The sequence below is a fragment of the Anomalospiza imberbis genome, chromosome 14 (genome assembly GCF_031753505.1).
Source record: "Anomalospiza imberbis isolate Cuckoo-Finch-1a 21T00152 chromosome 14, ASM3175350v1, whole genome shotgun sequence".
NCBI lineage: Eukaryota > Metazoa > Chordata > Aves > Passeriformes > Viduidae > Anomalospiza > Anomalospiza imberbis.
Window position 1 is genome coordinate 19,318,659 of NC_089694.1, and position 20,146 is coordinate 19,338,804.

Genomic DNA, 20,146 nt, shown 5'->3' on the forward strand with positions numbered 1-20,146 from the left:
AAAGAGATTGACAGCAATTCTATTTAAAATTTAGATTTCGCCCATCTTCCAAGGACATCACTATCTGGCTTATAGCAGAATAAGAGCACTTAATTCCCAGGGATTGAGACAGTACTTCCAGATCTGCTTATCACACAACATGAAAAGAAAATTCTGAAAGAGCTAAGATGCAGCTGTTATCCCAAACCACAAGAGCTCCCTTTTCTGAAGGCTGCTCACCTGTTGTGTAAAGGCTGAATTCCCCCCTGGCATAGGCAAGTTGGAAGGGGCTATAGGCAGGTGGTCCAATGGAGAGCCAGTCTTTATCCTGCTATCAGTCAAGGAATAATGCCACACAAGGGCACTCGGGCAACACAAAATGATACTCTGCAACAGATAGAAAAGTCAGTATCACTGAGCAAATAAAGGTCAAAACAATTAAGTTACATTTCTACAGAACTAACCACTACTTTATCCTATTGCCCAGCCAGTCATTATCCTCTACACAGCATATTCACTGTCTGGGTGGGTTGGGGTTTTTTTCTTTTGTTCTAAGCTCTGAAAAACCCTTTGGACCATACAAACTCACACCCCCAATGCACAATCCAACCCTCATGGTCCAGAAGCAGCATTTACATTAGTGACTTACAACTGCATGTAAAGTCTGAGAAGAAATATGAGATAACAGACCTAAATTAATTAAACCATTTTGTTTGATAATCACAAGTCTGATTATTATAGTAACAATACCATGGTATATGCATTCTCGTTCTTTTATGATCTTGTAGACCCACATAAACACAGAAAAAACTTCACTAAACAATTCCTATGATACTCCCCTACATTTTCTGGCTCACAAAGCTGTTTTAGACCCTCAAACCAAAGAATCGGCTTATCTTGAGAACATTTCAGCAAAGGTTAGTTATGTACATTCTTGGAATTATGGAAATTCTTAGAAATGCACCTCTTTCCACTGAGACATACTAAAGATCAGACTATCATTTACCAACACCAACTTTTAAAGCAGGTTGTGTCTGAACTCCAAATCAGACATACCTTTGAGGTGGGATATGCTCATCTATTTTCCCTAAAGTAAGCTCCCCAGATACAAGACTTTTATATTAGAGACATGTTTCATCACATAAAAAATAGAAAAAAAAAACCCTCTAAACTTCAACAGAAAGCAAACAAGACTTAATAAGAATGCAAAGGGTTTATTTATAACCCTACATTGCTCTTTAACCCCTGCTTATATAAAGATCCTTACTTCTAGCCAACTGTACTATAGGAATTTTCTTTTTCTCTGAGAGCTGGCTGACTGCTTCTTGATCCTGCCAGGGCTCCTTCATCTCAAGTTTCTCTCTTGAGCAGCAGATTCACAAGTTTTGTGCTCTTTTCCTCTCCAACTCCTTCTCCATCCTGCACTCTCTGGAACCTTCTCTGCTTTAACAAATCTTTTCTTCCCTGGAAGAAATGATCTCCACGCCTGCACGGACCCACCTCACCTAGTCACTCTCCTCTTGAAGGAGAAAAACACAGTGATGAATAAATGAACACACTGAACAGAACTTGCCTCTCTCTGACACAGGACAGTAAGGACTGAATCCCACAATGTCACCACAGCACGTGTTCTTCAAACATCTATCAGTAAGGCATTGGCAACTTTGCCCTTTTATTGCAATGTAACGTTTAATCAATCCCACCTAGCACAGTCTGCTAGCACTCCTAAACCACTACATTCTTCCGTAAAGTGGGGTCTGTTTCTTGTGTGTGCTGTTTGGTTGTGGGTTGTTTTATTTTTGTTCTGTGGGAACTTTTTTTTTCTGATGAGGGGATGTTTGTTTTTAAGAGTTGACAAAATTACAAAGCACTTTAATTTCTGGCATAATTTCCTCTCCTGGATGAAAACCTGCTATTGATATACACATGGGAAATAACCGTTTCTTTCTCATCCCTTCTTTTGTAAAGCTTTCCCAGCTATGTGAGGCACCTGTGAGTAGAGCAAAAGGCTCTATTTCAACTCATTTTTCTTATGCAAGTCAGTCAAGGGCACTGCTACAGCGCTGACAAAAGCTCTGTAGCACATCAGCAAAGATAATCATGGTTTGATATTTCTGTACTTACTGCTGACTCAGACTGTAATAATTTTTCTGTGATGGCACACAAATTGTCCCTGTTAACCTCAGAATCACCATTACTTAAACCTACCTGAAGGATGCAGCTGAGCCCATACACCACTGGCCGGTGCTGGGGGCACAGTAATAAGTCGCTGAAAGGGCTGGGAGGAGGATTCCCTGCAGCTGGCTGAGGGTTGGGAGTTGAAGGAAGAGCATTCCCTGACTGGGCAGACAGGATGTGTGGTGGGTGCCCACCAGCACCATCCAGCTGCATAGCAAGCCTGCGGGTGCAGAAGTAGGCCAGACGTCTGGACAGGTACGCAGATTGCACAAACTCTCCAGAGTACTGCAGGGAAGATGGAAGGAGGGGCAAACATCCTTGTCACAAGAAACACAAGAGAAAACCCCAACCTTCCCAATGTACTACACTGTGTGACACTGCCTTGAAGAGGCAGCTCCTTTCTACAGAGAGCTCCTTAGCATCATGGATCACTCACTGGCTACTAAGCATCAGAAAAGCCCTTGAAATGCTCTCTGGCAACGACTTAATGTATAAAAATGTATCCACACCCAGCCTTCCCAGAGCTTCAAAGATTCGCCCAGAATCTGTTGCAAGAGAAAGGAAAGAAGGGAACGAAAGTAAAGAAGGGAACCAAAGGAACGAAAGGAGCAGTTTCCATGCACAGGCACATAATCAGTGGAACTATCACAGCTCTGGCACAGGCAGGGATTACCAAATCCAGTGCAGGGAAAAAGGGTAAAGGAGAATAAAAACCGGAAAAGAGCAGGACTAAAAAGACATCCTTGCATGAGCTAAGAAGGATGCTCACAGGGACACTCCCTGGTGTTCTTGGTGCAAAACAACTCATTATCCCCTTAGGCAATAGGAAGGGGATGGCCAAAGCAGAAGTCAGCACTTTCCTAAAACAAGAGTGTTTTTCTCACCCGCAGCAGCAAAGGAAGGAGCATTTTCAGAAATTCATCTTCTCCTGAGCGTATCTTCTCAAAGCATTCGAGAACCCATGTCAGGAATTCATGCCGGTCCAACATGCCATCCTGCACACAGATAAAAGCAGAGCAAATGGATAAAAGTTGAAGTAACCTCCACCAAGGCAAGGCAGAGCAGCAGCAGCTTGCACTTGCACTCCAACAGTGGAAATAACTCTGGAGGTTTTCACAGTTCTGTGCTACCCCTGTCCTATTACTGAGCACAAAATTTCATCTAGTTCTAGTGGTCTGTTCACTAGGAAAGAGAGCATCTTGCAGAAATAAATCATTTGGCATCCACTCGCCTTGCCCTCCTCTGCTCACATTGACCCAGCAGCCCCTGATAGTCCCTCACCTGGAACATGAACATAGCCAATTTCTCATTGTAGTCCCACTGCTTCAAAGCCTGTTCCACCTCTTGGGGCATTGGTCCTGATGGTGAACCACAGCCTTGCCCTGGGAGCTGCCTGTAGAACTCTGCAATTTTCTGCAGCTGCTCTGACAGGTACTTGGTGATGATCTGTGTCCATTCTGGAGAAAATAGGTTAGCAGTGAGCACTGTGGCAAAGATAAGCAGGAAAGAACCAGGATGGTGCATAGGCGGAAAGTCAAAAAAAACAGAACAGTCAGGGGAACTCTTCTAGACCACAGCAAATTGGAGCAGGCCAGGATGCAAAGGATGTTGGATCCAGTAATGCTTAATGAAATTGGAAACACAGACAGGGAGTAACATACCAAAATTCTCTGAGAAATGTACATATTCACTTGGGAAGTAGCTAATCAGTCATCACTAAATTGCAACTTTACAATCTTTATATGGTAAGTAAAAAACAGGTAAGGCAGCAAAGGAGCTCAGTAGAACTTAAGAGGGAGAAAGTAAGACTCCCAGGAAGTATTTATGGCTGCTAAGACTCATTTTTCAGTATACTTTCACAGGTGGGCCTGTTGTTCAGACAGTTACTCACATCAGAACCTAAGGATTTATCAGCAGGAAACAAGTTTATCTGGATTTCCAGGCTACCTCTTACTAATCAAGAGCAGGCTTAGAAGGAAACAGCTGTGATGGACAAACCCAGTGCTGCACACAGAGTGCTTACCAATGAAGGGATCAATGACATGACGCTTTTTCACCTTCGTTTCCGTGATGGCAGCATAATAGGCACAAGTCATTTTGATGAGCCATGCTGCTCTCATTACTGGAACAGTGTATTTTGCCAAATAACCAAAGACCTCTTCCTTCTTGCTAAAGATGGGCACCTGTAATGAAATGGAGAGGGAAAATTGAACCAAGCACTGCCGAAATTCACTTGTGGTCAGAAAGCAACAGTACCAGAGCTGCATTTCAGTACAAACAGAAACAAAAAAAAATTGAAAGAACACAAAAAACATAATTACGTCATTGTAAATCCATGCCCTGAATCCTGCAAACATCTTGGAGGTTATCCTCCAGAAAGCACATAAAGAGCTATGAAAGATACAGACTCAGGACAGAGTATTTGCCAGGCAAAGTGAAGACAGGACACTTCACTTTGTATACAAAACCAAGGGGTTACAGAAGTCTCAAAATATCATGAATACTCAGCAGAAGACTGCAAGAATCAGGGAACTGAGTACATAGTAGGAAGGAATTCATTAATCCAAGATTCAAAATTCAAGATATAACATAGGAGGATACCAGTGAAATCATCAGACTGCAGGACTATAAACCAGGAAGCAATAACACATCGTAGAGAAAAGTGCAGCTGTGGAGCTCATTTCCACACAATACTCTGGAGAGCAAAAGAATGTGTGTTTTCACAGAGGAATGAAAAAAATTCACAAAAAACAGGTCAATTTGGCAGGTACCTTCAAGTCCCTGAATTCCTGATGTTCATTTACCTGCTATGTTTCCTACATTCTTCCCAATTACTCTCTGATGCCTGAAAGTCAGACTACTTGGCTACTGACAGTTGCTCTTTCACATCTAAGTTCATGAAAATGGATGGAGCTCATAGCAGGAAAACAGGGGAAAACCTTGAACGTTTCAAGCTTTCACCATGACCTCAGGAAAATGACAGTCAAAACACAAAGAAGGACTAAGTTTATAAAGAGTCGGATTCTGGGAAAATCTGATTACTTTATTTTCCCCCCAGGAATGACTCAGACCATTTTGCATCTAGGAGTTATGTTTTTTCCACAGTGCATACCAGATTAACAAGCACCCTGATTGCAGGTTTCCACTGAGAGAGAGCTATCTCCATTCCTACCAAGCCTGATGTGCCAGACTGCAAGGCAAGACTATTCCATTTGCCATCTGTATGGCAGTTGTCTTCTGTTAAGAGGGCAGTTTTCCTTATCTCTTCCACAAGCAATCCTCTCTCAGAGGAGACATCTGCTGATAATGGGCCACTGAATGTCACTGCATGACTGATAAAAACTATAACATCCCACTGGGAGATGCTCTGCACAGAGGGAGGAGCCAAGCATTTCTACCTGGATATAATCTCGAGTTTGTGGAACACCAGCATGGCTTTTCCTGCACTGGATTTCCCAGAGGAACAGCTGCCTCTTCCACTGGATCTTCAAAGGAAGACTACACCTTTTCTAGAGGATCACTGCTCCAACACAACCACACCTGACACTCCAACACAACCACACCTGACACTCCAGAAAGACTAAAACCATAATTCCCAATCGGACTGCCGCCAACACCCTGACCAACAGAGTGTCATGTTGTATTCTGACTCTGTCAGTGTTGTTTTGGTTCACTGCATTGTTTATTTTACCTTTTTTGTTTTCTTCCCTCATAAAAAACTGTTATTCCTGCTTCCATATTTTTACCTGAGAGCTCCCCTTAATTTCAAATTTATAACAATTTGGAGGGAGGGGATCGCCTTTTTTCCTTCCTTAGCAGACACCTGTCTTTCCAAACCAAGACAAATTTTGGCGCCCAACATGAGGCTCCAGGGCATAGAAACAAAAAAGGGAATAACAGTTCTTGAGTAATCTAATATTTATGTGCTGCTATTGAAACCTTGTTAAGGGACACCATGTGGCCCAGCCCACCCCGGTTTGGCACGTAATCGTGGCTGTATTTCTCCCATTTGCAGGCCCTTATCTAAACATGGGTCCTATAACCAAGGCTAGACTGTGGCTGTTATCCTGTTTGTTTTACGGGTGAATACGGTGAGAAATTCACGGATTTTTAACTTCCTCTGGAAAGCAGGCACATGGATTCAGAGCTATCACACACTAACTGTATGTTGTTTGGGTTACTTTAATAATGGCCCCTACTGTAAGGAAATAATACTGGGGGAAATTTTCTCCCAACCCTTTAATCATCTCTTTGGGTCTGCCCCACCAGTTTTTGAAGCATTCAGATCCACTCTAAATACTAATGATATCATACAGTGGCTGGTGCTGCTGTTAGGCCTGTTCTAGTTAACATTTAGAGATAAAAGAATATTAACCTGGATAACCACTCTGACACCTACCCCAGAACCTGACACGGCACCAGAGACTAGGGATGCTGCTGCCCCAGACCCTGACCCTGCCCCACAGCCCACCCCAGATAGGAACTACCCAGATTGGGTGGGGGGTCTGGTGAAGTAGATGTGTGAGATGCTGAAGGAGTACATTTCCCCAGCTGGTGAGAAGCCCTCCCCCTGCCTAGAAGAGGAAGAGTCTAATAGTGCAGCAGTGGAAGCCACAGATGTTACAACTGTCCAGGTTCCAGCTGAATTGCAAAGGCAGTCACGGCCAGCAGCAGTTGCCCCTGTAGAAACAAGGAGATCTAAGATGAAATCAGAGCACTCAGATAGGGAAGGGCCCTCACAACCCACAGGGGAGCCAGAGGTTGCAATCATCACCGAGTCTCTGACGTACAAAAGTCTCCGTAATCTGCACAAGGACGTTGTATGATGGGGACGTGAGGCTTCGGGTCTGGCACCTTATGGGTACAGGCGTGCAACTGGATGGTGGTGAGGCAAGGAATCTGGGACCCTTGACCCAGGACTCAGGTATGAATCAGATTTTTGTAAGGGAGACAGGGTCCCTTTTCCTCTGCGAGCAGCTCTTAATGAGTGTCAGAGAGAGGTTTGTCCACAAGGAGAGAATGCAGGAGCACCACCATAGAATGCACTGGAAAACCCTTGAGGAAGGGATCCAACAGCTGAGAGAAGTGGCAGTATTGGAGGTACTCTTTGGGAGGGATGGACAACATGATAATGACCTTGACAAGGTCAGGTGCACAGGGCAAACGTTGTGGAGCCTGGCAAATCTCCGGCCATCTCCATACACCACCTTCATTGCAACGATTAATGCTGATACCAACCGAGAGACAGTGGGTTCTGCTGCCAACAAGCTTAGAAATTATGGGAGTATGATCAATGGCCCGATGCAAGCTGATGTCTCTGCTGTGGTCAAGGAACTCAAAGAGGAGATGAGGGAGGAGGTGAGGAGAAACAGTTCCCACATGGCACCAGTGCAAGTCACAAGCCCCAAAATCAGAGCCCAGCACTCCCCAGCTAGAGAGAGAGGGTACACCCCATGGGCTGACCTGTGGTTCTTTCTGCGTAACCATGGGGAAGATGTGGGAAGGTGGGATGGAAACCCACTTCTGTCCTGGCAGCACAGGTGCATCAACTCAAGGAGGGAAACACTAACCGAGGGAGTTCCAGTAAAGTGAAGGTAGTCTCAACCTCCCATGACTGAGCTGCCGAGTATGAACTGTCAGATCCCCTTGAAGGTACCTCTACCATGTATGTCCAGGAAAGAAATAATAACCAGGATTAGAGGGGCCCTGCCTCTAACCAGGGAGAGGCACGGGAAAACCGATCTTCTGGACGGTGTGGATCCGATGGCCTGGCACATCAGAACCACAAAAATACAATGCCTTAGTTGATACTGGTGCGCAGTGTACCCTGATACCATCGGGACATGTGGGGGCAGAACCTGTTTCCATTGCCGGGGTGACGGGGGCATCGCAGCAATTGGCCCTGTTGGGAGCTGAGGTGAGCCTGCCTGGGAAGGAGTGGCAGAAACCTCCTATTGTGACCGGCCCAGAGGCCCCGTGGATTCTGGGCATAGACTTCCTCCAGAACGGCTATTACAAAGACCCAAAGGGACTTGGGTGGGCTTTTGGCACAGCTGCTGTAGAGGCAGAGGACATTACGCAGTTGAACACTTTGCCTGGACTATCAGAAAACCCATCTGCAGTAGGACTCCTGAGGGTGGAAGAGCAATGAGCGCCAATTGCCACCTTGACAGTGCATCACCGGCAATATCAGACTAATCGAGATGCCGCGATCCCCGTCCACAAAATGATCCGTGAACTAGAAAGCCAAAGGGTAGTCAGCAAAACCCACTCACCCTTCAACAGTCCCATCTGGCCTGTGCACAAGTCTGACAGAGAATAGAGATTGACTGTGGACTATCATGGCTGGAATGAAGTGACTCCACTGCTGAGCGCTGCTGTGCCGGACATGCTGGCACTCCAGTACGAGCTGGAGTCCAAGGCAGCAAAGTGGTACGCCACTGTTGACATTGTGACGTGCTTTTCTCCATTCCTCTGGCAGCAGAATTCAGGCCTCAGTTTGCTTTCACCTGGAGGGGTGTGCAGTATACCTGGAACTGACTGCCCCAGGGGTGGAAGCACAGCCCCACCATCTGCCATGGACTGATCCAGGCTGCACTGGAAAAGGGTGAAGCTCCAGAACACCTGCAGTACATCGATGGCATCATTGTGTGGGGGAACACAGCAATGGAAGTATTTGAGAAAGGAGAGAGGATCATCCAGATTCTGCTAGAAGCTGGCTTTGCCATCAAGAAGAGGAAAGTCAAGAGACCTACTGGAGAGATCCAGTTCCTAGGAGTAAAGTGGCGAGACAGACATCAGATTTCAACTGAGGTCATCAGCAAGATCACCATGATGTCTCCACCAACCAGCAAGAAGGAAACACAAGCTTTCCTAGGCGCCATAGGTTTTTGGAGAATGCACATTCCTGAGTACAGTCAGATCGTGAGCCCTCTTTACCTGGTCACTCGCAAGAAGAATGAGTTCCACTAGAGCCCTGAGCAGCAACAAGCTTTTGCTCAGATTAAGCAGGAGGTTGCTCATGTAGTAGCCCTTGAGTACATAGTAGGAAGCCCAGTCAGGACGGGACCAGAGGTGAAGAATGTGCTCTACTCTGCAGCCAGGAACAATGGCTTGTCCTGGAGCCTTTAGCAGAAAGTGCCTAGGAAGACGAGGAGACCGACCACTAAGATTTTAAAGTCAAAGCTACAGAAGGTCCAAAGCCAACTACACTTCCACAGAAAAAAAAAAATCTTAACCACCTATGAAAGAGTTCAAGCCACCTCGGAGGTGACTGGCACGGAAGCACAACTGCTCCTGGCACCCCGACTGCCGGTGCTGGGGTGGATGTTTAAAGGAAAGGTTCCCACTACCCACCACCACACTGACACCACATGGAGCAAATGGATTGCTCTCATCACGCAGCGCGCCCGTACTGGAAACCTGAATAGCCCCGGGATTTTGGAGATAATTACAAACTGGCCGGAAGGTGAAAACTTTGGTCTCACTGATGAAGAGGAGCAAGAGCAAGTGACACGTGCTGAAGAAGCTCCACCATACAACCATCAACCAGCAGAGGGAACACGCTGTGCTCTTTTCACTGACGGTTCCTAGGGACGCATCGTGGGGATGAACCGGAAGTGGAAAGCAGCCATATGGCGCCCCACACGATAGGCTGCACAAGCTACCAAAGGAGAAGGTGGATCAAGTCAACTTGCTAAACTCAAAGCCGTTCAACTGGCCCTGGACATTACTGAGAGAGAGAAGTGGCCAAAGCTCTACCTTTATACTGATTCTTGGATGGTAGCCAATGCTCTGTGGGCTTGGCTGGAAAGGTGGAAAAAGGCCAACCGGCAGCATAGAGGAAAACCAATCTGGGCTGCTGATGTATGGAAAGACATTGCCACTCGAGTGGAGAAGCTGCCTGTGAAAGTCCGTCATGTAGATGCCCATGTCCCCAAGAGTTGGGCTAATGAGGAACACGAGAAAACGAGCAGGTAGATCAGGCAGCAAAAATAGAGGTGTTGAAGACAGACCTAGATTGGCAACATAAGGGGGAGTTGTTCCTAGCTCGATGGGCCCATGATGCCTCAGGCCATCAGGGCAGAGATGCCACTTACAAGTGGGCATGAGACCAGGGGGTGGATTTAACCATAGACAATATTTCTCAAGTTATCCATAACTGTGAGACGTGTGCTGCCATCAAGCAAGCCAAACGAGTGAAGCCCCTATGGTATAGTAAGCAGTAGTCCAAGTACAGGTATGGGGAGGCCTGGCAGATTGGCTACATCACACTGCCCCAGACACGCCAAGGCAAGCGCTACGTGCTGACCATGGTAGAAGCCACCACTGGATAGTTGGAGACCTACCCTGTGCCTCATACTACTGCCTGGAACACCATCCTGAAACTAGAAAAGCAAGTCCTGTGGAGACATGGCACCCCTGAGAGAATTGAGTCGGACAACAGGACCCATTTCAACAACAACCTTATCAACACCTGGGCCAGGGAACATGGTATTGAATGGATATATCATATCCCCCATCATGCACCAGCTGCTGGGAAAGTTAAACAGTGCAACAGACTACTTAAGACTACCCTGAAGGTACTTAGCGGGGGAACTTTTAGAAATTGGGAGGTGAACTTAGCAAAAGCCACCTGAATGGTCAACACCCGAGGGTCCATCAATTGAGCTGGTCCTGCCCAGTCTGAACCCTTGCACACAGTGGATGGAGATAAAGTCCCTGTGGTACATATGAAAGGAATTTTAGGAAAGACTGTTTAGATTAGTCCCACCTCAGGCAAAGACAAACACATTCGTGGGGTTGTTTTTGCTCAAGGACCTGGTTGCACTTGGTGGGTAATGCAGAAAGACGGAGAAAGCCCGTGTACCACAGGGAAACCTAGTCTTAAGTGAGAACAGTGTGTAAGGTTTCATTGTCATACAGATGGAAAATAGAATAAGGGGTGGATAATGTCCCAGACTGAGAAGCAAGATGTATTCTATTTGCCATCTGTATGGCAGTTGTCTTCTGTTAAGAGGGCATTTTTCCTTATCTCTTCCACAAGCAATCCTCTCTCAGGGGAGACATCTGCTGATAATGGGCCATTGAATGTCACTGCATGACTGAGAAGAACTATTACATCCCACTGGGAGATGCTCCGCTCAGAGGGAGGAGCCAAGCATTCCTACCTGGATATGATCTTGAGTTTGTGGAACACCAGCACGGCTTTTCCTGCACTGGATTTCCCAGAGGAACAGCTGCCTCTTCCACTGGATTTTCAAAGGAAGACTACACCTTTTCTAGAGGATCAGTGCTCCAACACAACCACACCTGCCACTCCAGAAAGACTAAAACCATAATTCCCAATTGGACTGCTGCCAAGACCCTGGATAATGGGGTGTCAGGTCGTATTCTGACTCTGTCAGTGTTCTTATGGTTCACTGCATTGTTTATTTTACCTTTTTTGTTTTCTTCCCTAATAAAAAACTGTTATTCTTGCTCCTATATTTTTACCTGAGAACCCCCCTTAATTTCAAATTTATAACAATTTGGAGGGAGGGGATCTACATTTTTTCCATTTCAGGGGAGGCTCTGCCTTCCTTAGCAGAGAGCTGTCTTTCCAAACCAAGACCCCTGATAAAATGTCATACTCTACTGAATTCACACCTATAAGGTAAATATCTACCCCTAGACTCCAGGGCATAGAAATACTGTAGCCTGGCTGAGTGATAGCACATGTACTGTCCTCTGCTGAAAAGCAGAAACACCTCACTGCAACAGAAGTCTGGGAAGTCATTTAGGTGATTATTTGCAGTAATTCTCACTATGACTTTTGAGGACTTGGGAAACCCTCCACAACAGAAATGTCCTAATCTAAACAACTGACCAAAGGCAACAGCGGCAGCTGTTCTGAAAACAATGGAACCTTAAAGGAAATCAGTCATGTCCTACAAGCTAAAAGGTAAAGCTGAACACACCTCAAAATAACAGCCAGGAGACCAGATCTCTAACTGTGGATGACTACAGTCATCCTACAGCCTACACTTCCACTACAAATCCACTCTTCAAGCTGAAAACTTCACAAGATGTATAGACAAGGAACTTCTCCAAACAGTAGAGACCTTCAGAAAACCTCCAGAAACAAGCAGATTAAATTCTCTGCCCTGCTAGGCTGCCTCTCCTGTAACATACCTTCTTAGCAAGATGAGTAAGAGGCTTAGTTCCAGCCAGATCTGTGAACCAGTTGTTTATGGCACTCTGAGAACGTGCTGTTACCAGCCAAAAGTTATCCTTCTGATTGACCTGGGGTTTCCGTCTCCCCGTGTCAGGCAGGGTGTTGCACCGTAGCTTTTCTGCAATGATACTGCTAAAATTTGAGCTGATCTGGAGGAGAAAGAAAAAAAAAGATATATTACATTTCAGAGGTCAAAGACTTGATCAGTGTGCTTAAAATACCATTTATCATTCCTACCAGAAGTCTCACCAGTATCAGCTTTTGAAACACAAAGTAACTGCCAATAACTCCTTCGTTATACTTGCAGAGATGAATGTGTCTAGACAACTCATACAATAATCAAGCAGCGACTCAAGTTGAGATGGACACAACCCTTTAAAAATACTTGTCAAAACATACAGAAGGCTCCTCAGACAGAAGTCAGCCAAGGAAAACAAATATCCTGTGCTTATTGATTGCCTTCGAATCCAGGTCATTGCTGGTTGTTTTGTCAGGAAGTCAACATCTTGATTTCAGAGACTGGAAAAATGGAGTTGAAGTCTATTATATAACTCCCATTTTTAAATTTCCAGATGTTTCATGAAATCGTACTTTCTTTTTACCATCATGTAACCAAACCCATAAGAAGTGTCTCTCTCCTACTATCAAGCCTTGTGCTTTAATTGCAGAATTTAAGGAGTTCTAGATGCTGGCTTAATGAAGACTGCAGACATAGGCCTGGCCCTAAGATGCACTGAGTCAGACAAGAACCCACTCTTTCAGAGGTGGGACACAGTTCTAAACGAATGCAGAACTTGGGTTCTACAGAAACAGAGGGTGAAGTCTTAAAAACACCCATACAAAAGGCAAAGATCTCCTAGTTCTCGACACAGGGAAGGAACGAGACCCAGGACTGTTCAGGATCCAGCTGCCTGCCCTGCCAAACCTGCCCTCGACCGTCGGGACGTCCCTCACCTTCGCCGGGTTGAAATTGACATTTTTGGCACTGCCGTGCTCATCCCCAGAGACCGCCGGCTGGTTGTTGAAGCCTTGCTTGACATTCAGCGCAGTCAGCTCATCCTGCGGGGGAAGGACGGTCAGCAGGGCCCGGCACGGCCTCTCCGCGCCCACCGCCGCAGCTCCTGTCCCCTCCGTGGGGGCTGAACCCGCCGAGGCCCGGCTGCTCCCCCGACCTCCCCCAGCCCTCGCTACCAGGCACCGCCCAGGCCACTGCTGGGGCACGGAGACCGCGGCTCCCCCGGCCCGGCCAGCGCCCCCCAACCCCGGGGTCCCGGCGGAACGTCGCCCCCTCGCCCAGCTCCCGGCCCTCGCGCCGCTAACCCGGCGCTTCCTCAGGTCCGGTCCCGGCACAGCGGTCCTGCACCCCGGGTCCCCCCAACGCGCCCGGCCCGCGCACCTCCTTCTGCTTGGGGTCCTGCGGGTACACGTCAGGCGGGCCGAGGCGCGGGCGCTTGAGCGGGCGGTGCTCGTAGCTGAGGACGCCGAAGGCCGCCATGGCGGGCCGGCCGGGCGGGGGCGGCCAGGCCACAACAAGGGCCGCCGGGGCCGCCCGCGCCTGCGCGCTGCGCGCTGCGCCGGGGCAGGTGGGCGCCGCCGAAGCCGGGCCGAAGGAGTACGGAGAGTGCCGACCGTCACCGGAAATGCTCGAGTGTTGCCGAAGATTGCCGAAAATTGACGGAGAAAGCCGAGTAATGCTGTGACTGGACCGAGGAAATACGAAGAGCACCGAGCGCAGACGGGGAGATCCGAGAGTGAACGGAGAGAGCCGAGCGTTCCCGAAGCAGGGACGAGCGAGGCCAAACGGAGCCGAACGCCGCCGGAGAGATCCGAGCAGTGCCGGATGCCCTGAGCCCGCTCCGAGCGAAGCCGGAAAGTGCCGAAGAGGGACGAGGCAGCCCGGGGGGCCCGCCGCGCCGGTGGCGTGTCCGGCCACGATCGCTCGACACCAGCCCCGCCTCGCCCCGGGCCTGGCTGCCCGCCGGCCCCGGTACCGGAGCGCCTCCGGGACCCCGGCCACCAACAGCCCCGGTGCGGCCAGCACCGCGCCGGCAGCAGCCCCCGCGGACACCGGCCCTACTGTCACACACACAAGCCCCGCTGTGACTCTCCCTGCAGCCACCCCCTCCGACCTCCTCGGTGCCTGCCAGTGATGCTCCCAGGGATCCAGGCGGGCTGGGCGTTGGGATCCCCATCCCAGCCATGCTCCTGGGGGAGCCCTGGCGGTGATCCCTACAGCATTAGCCATGGGAACACGGCAGGATGAATTGGGAGGTCCAAGAGGTGTGAGGCGTGGCAACTGAGCAGGGAGGGTGACACAGTCCCGGTGGGACGAGCCATGGGGTGCCGGTGGGATTGTGCTGTGGGGTCCCAGTGGGTTAGTTGTGGTATCCTAGTGGGATGAGCCATGGAGTTGCACTGGGATGGGCTGTGGGATCCCATTGGGATGGGCTGTGGGGCCCCACTGGAGTGAGCCATGGTCCCCATAAGGTGGCCCCTGGGGCAGCACGTGGGGTGGCCCCCGAGCAGGCGGTGCCGTGGGGCAGGAAGCAGTGTGGTGCGGAAGCCGGCAGCCCTGGCTGAGGCTGTTCGCACGCGTCCCCTGACAGCAGCCTCCATGGCAGCTCCTGGCACCTGCCTCGTGCCTGTCCTCCTCCTCCTCCTGGTTGGGCCGGGTCCCTACCCTGCTGCTGCCCACAGCCACCCAGGTAAGGGGGCACATGGGAAGGCCACGGGCCCCTTTTGTGGCTGGGGCTGGGGAATGGCGCTCCGCAGTGATGGCGGGCAAGGACAGGATGTGGGACTGTGTGAGCTGGCGTGCTGTTGTGGCACACACCAGGGGCCCTGCGACCCCTGATGTGTCCCAGGACCTGCGGCACCTATATGGCCCCTTGCGGTGGAGCTGTCAGGAGGGTCAGGCAGGGAGCCCTGTTGGGGTGTCCTTGTGCCCACTGCAGTGCCGGAGCATTTCTGCCCCCACCAGCCCCCTGGCTACTAGTCCTGCAGTGCTCTTGCCCTATCACTGTACTGGCAAATCCTATTGGTCTGTGCTACCTGTGGGCGCTGGCCAGGATGGTCAGTGGATCTGCACCAGCTGCCCTTTCCTTCCTGGTCACCTCAGTAGTACTGTGCACAGGAAGGTGACAGCACACAGAGGCTTTTCTTTCCACCTGGCACTCTCATCCCAGCCACTGTTTTCTGAGAAAAAATCCACTCCTTGTCTGGCTGTCAGTAAAACAACAGCTTTCTGTGGAAAATGCCCCTCTCTATCCCAGGACCTCCTGGGCTGGCAGGAAGGTGCCCTCCATCTCCACTGTTTCTCCATCTGTGTAGAAACAGCCTGTTTGCTCCATTTTGTTACATTACAACCCAGGAAAGCTCGACTCTGGCTTTCTCCTGCCCCTGCAGTGCTGGCTGATGAGTTTGGTTGACACAGAGGGAGGCCCATAGGCATACGCGGGGATCTGGCACATGCCACGTCTCTCCTGTGCTCCCCTGGGCCTTGGCACGGCCATGCTCAGCAGTGTCTGTTTCTTGCAGGGGTGGAGTGTGTCCTCTTCAATGAGGAGTACATGAACTGCATGTGGGGGAGCAGAGAGATGCCCACAGTCAACTACTCCCTCTTCTACTGGTAGGTGCCCCTGCCCCATGGCCAGTCCTACAGCAGTGTCCAGCAGTGGGTCCCTGTGCAGGGGGGCTGCTGCCAGCTTTGCTGGTCCTGGCATCAGGCCTCTCCTCCCCAAGCCCAGGGTGGGGCAAGCTCTGTGTCCAGAGCAAGCAGAATGGGATGTGCTGGGGAGAGGGGTCCTGGAGAGGGCTGGGGCATGTGAGGCCTTGGGGAGTCCTGGTAACCCACTGTGGCACAGGTACAAGAACACGTCTGACAAGAAGGTGGAGTGCAAGCACTACCTGCAGGACCAGGGTGTCAGGGTCGGCTGCCACTTCAAGCAGAATGAGCTCATCCAGTTTCAGCCTTTCCATGTTCTCATCAATGCCAGCATTGGTGGCAAGACCCTGGAGATCCCCAGCAAGCGCATGGAGCTTCAGGACCTGGGTACAGAGTGGTGGGGGGATCCCCCTCTCCTCTGCAGGGCTGTGGGTTATCAGAGCTCCCCTGTGAGCTCCCAGCTGGCAGCAGGGCCCTGGCCATGGGGCCAGCCCTCACTGGGCCTTACCTGTCCCTTGCAGTGAAACCAAAGGCACCTGTCAACCTGACCATCCACAACATGAGCAACAATCAGCTGCAGCTGACCTGGGCCTCCCCGTACCCCAAAGACAAGTGCCTGGAGCATGCTGTCAAGTACAAGAGCAACAAGGACACCAGCTGGACGGTGAGAGCCCTGGGCACAGCACCCTTGTGGCTGTGCACCAGCCTCCAAGGTGATCCCAGCCAGCAGCACAGGGCTCATGTCTCTGCAGGAGCTCTTGGTGAATGGAGATGTCTTCTCCTTACCCAGCGTGGACTATGAGAAGTCCTACACCTTCTACGTGCGCAGCAAGGTCAACATATACTGTGGCAGAACCCAGTTCTGGAGCGAGTGGAGCGTTCCTGTCATCTGGGGCAGCAACTCCACCAGTAAGGGTATGTTCTGAGGGCTGCAGTGGGATAGAATAGACTGGAGCGTGGCAGGGCTCAGCAGGCGAGAGATGGCTAAGCAAGCAGAGAATGGCCTGAGGCAGCAGCTGTAGGGACAAGACCCATCTGGGCATGTGGGCTGCTAGCAGCAGCATGCTTTGTACTTCTGGAAGCAAAACACACCCCACCAGTGGGACCTGCTGACTTTTGCCAGGGGCTTCTTAGCACTGGAGGGCATGGCTGGGCCAGGACAGGGTCACCAGCTACTTATGGTGATAGGATGGCAGGGCCTGGGGACAGGCTCCTTCTCCATGCTCTTTTCCCAGCTGAGCCCTGCCATGAGCAATGCTGTGGCCACCCACAAAGGCCACCTGCAGGCCTACCCCACTGCCTTGGTGGTGTGCTGTCTGGGGATCAGTGTCACCCCCGCTCTTTCCAGGCACGGAGGAACAGCTGTACTGGTTTGGGATCCGCACGGTCTTGGTGCCCATTGCCTCCTGCCTGCTCCTGCTGGTCTTTGTCATCCTGCTGGTGCGCATGGAAAGGTGAGTGTGGGGAGCTGACTGGGCGCAGCAGCACTGGGGCTCTTCCCTCTAACACACTTCTGCTGCACAGGGTATGGGTCATCCTGATGCCCCGAATTCCCAACCCCAGCAAGAATTTTGATGAGCTGTTCATCACCCACAACGGCAATTTCCAGGTAAGGTAGTGCAGGCAGCCCTGCCCTGGGCTCACCCCAGCTGCATGGGGTTGGGGCTGGGCTGGATGGCTGCTCCTCTCACCCTGCTCTGCTCCCTGGAGGAATGGACTGGAGTCCCCAAAGATGTTGTGGAGAGCTTCAAGCCCAACTACAGCGAGAGCATCTGCTATGTGACTGAGCTGCCACCCAAGGACAGCCACGAGCCCCTCTGGGACAGCAGCAATCATGCACCACCTCCAATGCCTGGGCCCCCAGCTACCCCCAGTGAGCACAGCCCCTACCAGAACAGCTATGGGAGAGTGTGACACACTCCTGCACTCCTGCATGCCCCATTTTCCACAGCTTTGCTGCCCAAACCTTACTGCTCCTCAGGCCCTGCTCCTCGCTCCTACCATGCCTCTGCCAAATGCCCTGGACCCCTGGTCTTGCTTCCTGCCAAGTGCCCCTCCCTGCTCTGAGGTGCCCACAAGCGCACCCTGGGACGTGTCCTGGTGAGTGGGCAGCTGCAGCTGAGCAGGCAGGAGCCTTTAGCCAACTGATGGGGACACACAGGATGAGGAGTCCCAGGGGGGCCAAGTGTGGAAAAATAAGGAAAGACAGGCAAGAAAGATTGTAAATATGCTCAAGTGCCTTGCAGCTGATGTAGGAAAAACACATATACCATACTCATCGTTGTTTAGCTTCGTGTATTCAGTAAGTAGAACTTCTATGTTTAGATAACACAGGCCTGTGATAGACTTAGTGGCACCTTATTTAACATGCTTGAGATTCCTGGCCTGCTGTGGGAAAGATCAAATCACAGTGGTAAACCACAACTACACAAATCCTTGATAAACAGGCAAAAACAGCAGGTTCAGTGATCCTCTAGGGTGGACCAAGATCCACAGTGCCTGCATCCCTGCTTATGTGCCTCTGCCTGGGTGCTGCTTTGGGGGTCCTGTAGTTGGTGAGGTAATGAAAATAAATTTCCTCTTTGCCTTTCATCCATGGTTTTGGGGTTGTTCCTGTGTCCTGCCCGTGCTGGCTCAGACGGCAAGCCACTGTGTCATCCTGGCAGTTCCCCCCAGGCCTCACTGCTCCTTCGCCTGTGTCCCCAGTTTCCGGAGCAGTAAAGCTCTGCCCACCAGGGGTTTGCCCAGGCTCATTCTGCGAGGTCTGAGGAAAGCACCACTGCAGGCCCAACGCCTGAACACCTCCGACCTCTCATACACAGTGAGACAGGGGCCAGTCCTACTGCCCCAGCTGTGCTGTCCCAGGCTCACAATGGCAATATGTTCATCAATCAACATCAAGCACATGGATGAGCCCCCTCCTGGCTGTCTCACAGGGCTCCCTGCACACTTGGACAATGTGCTATGACCTCACTGGGCAATGGGCTCTGCTCTGGGCTGTCCAACCACTTCTGGGGCCACCTGCAGCTCTCAGCCACTGCTGCTGTCCCTGCAGATGACCAGACCTTTCTGGCCAACTCTGACTGCAGCCCCCTGCAGCTGCTCTTACAGAATCCCAGATTCAATTATGTTGGAGAAGACGTTGGAGATCATTGAGTCCAGCCTCTGTCCGAACACCACCACGTCAACCAGTTCCTTAAACTCCTCCAGGGACACTGACTCCACCACCTACCTGAGCAGTCTAATCCAATGTCTGATCACCCTTTCAGGGAAGAAATTCTTCCTGATGTCCAACCTCAACCTTCCCTGGCAGAGGCACATAACAGCACACCCTCCCATCGTATCACTGCTTGCTTGGGAGAAGAATGGGACCCTCAGCTGAGCCCTTGGACAGCCAGGCCCTGGCACAGCCAAATCCTGGCACAGCTGGGCCCTCAGACAGCCAAACCCTGGCACAGCCAGACTCTGGCACAGCCGGGCCCTGGCACAGCCAAACCCTTGGACAGCCAGGCCCTGGCACAGCTGGACCCTGGCACAGCCAGGCCCTCGGAAAGCCAGACTCTGGCACAGCCAAATCCTGGCACAGCTGGGCCCTTGGACAGCCGGGCCCTGGCACAGTCAAATCCTGGCACAGCTGGACCCTGGCACAGCTGGACCCTGGCACAGCCAAACCCTGGCACAGCCGGGCACTGGCACAGCCGGACCCTGGCAGAGCCGGTCCCTCAGACATCTGGGCGCTGGCACAGCCAAACCCTGGCACAGCCGGGCGCTGGCACAGCCGGGCCCTGGCACAGCCAAATCCTGGCACAGCCAAACCCTGGCACAGCCGGGCGCTGGCACAGCCGGACCCTGGCACAGCCGGACCCTGGCACAGCCGGGCACTGGCACAGCCAGACCCTGGCACAGCCGGTCCCTCAGACAGCTGGGCGCTGGCACAGCCAAACCCTGGCACAGCCGGGCGCTGGCACAGCCGGGCCCTGGCACAGCCGGACCCTGGCACAGCCAGACTCTGGCACAGCCAAACCCTGGCACAGCCGGGTGCTGGCACAGCCGGGCGCTGGCACAGCCAAACCCTGGCACAGTCGGACCCTGGCACAGCCGGGCGCTGG

At 51.2% G+C, this 20,146-nt stretch overlaps 2 protein-coding genes across 4 annotated transcripts in view; one reads left to right on the forward strand and one right to left on the reverse strand.

Annotated features, from left to right (window-relative positions):
* The window catches only part of MED12 (mediator complex subunit 12), a 41,267-nt gene extending 27,308 nt beyond the window's left edge, over positions 1-13,959 (reverse strand). For 2 of the 3 annotated variants that reach the window (XM_068205333.1, XM_068205332.1), the window contains exons 1-8: positions 13,770-13,958; positions 13,328-13,432; positions 12,331-12,522; positions 4,181-4,340; positions 3,439-3,614; positions 3,042-3,152; positions 2,188-2,442; positions 220-366 (exon numbers count right to left, since the gene is read on the reverse strand). In XM_068205333.1, coding sequence (XP_068061434.1) covers positions 220-366; positions 2,188-2,442; positions 3,042-3,152; positions 3,439-3,614; positions 4,181-4,340; positions 12,331-12,522; positions 13,328-13,432; positions 13,770-13,868 — 1,245 coding nt within the window. In that variant the 5' untranslated portion in view covers positions 13,869-13,958. Of the gene's footprint in view, positions 1-219; positions 367-2,187; positions 2,443-3,041; positions 3,153-3,438; positions 3,615-4,180; positions 4,341-12,330; positions 12,523-13,327; positions 13,433-13,769 lie in introns of all 3 variants that reach the window. The other variant, XM_068205334.1, reaches the window with a different exon arrangement.
* Positions 13,960-14,831: 872 nt separating this feature from the next.
* On the forward strand, positions 14,832-18,629 carry IL2RG (interleukin 2 receptor subunit gamma). The gene is made up of 8 exons (XM_068205335.1): positions 14,832-15,078; positions 15,911-16,001; positions 16,237-16,424; positions 16,559-16,701; positions 16,790-16,959; positions 17,390-17,491; positions 17,562-17,646; positions 17,748-18,629. Exons 1-8 carry the CDS (start codon positions 14,847-14,849, stop codon positions 17,949-17,951), a joined length of 1,215 nt encoding a protein of 404 aa, XP_068061436.1. The 5' UTR covers positions 14,832-14,846; the 3' UTR covers positions 17,952-18,629.
* The last annotated feature ends 1,517 nt before the right edge of the window (positions 18,630-20,146 follow it).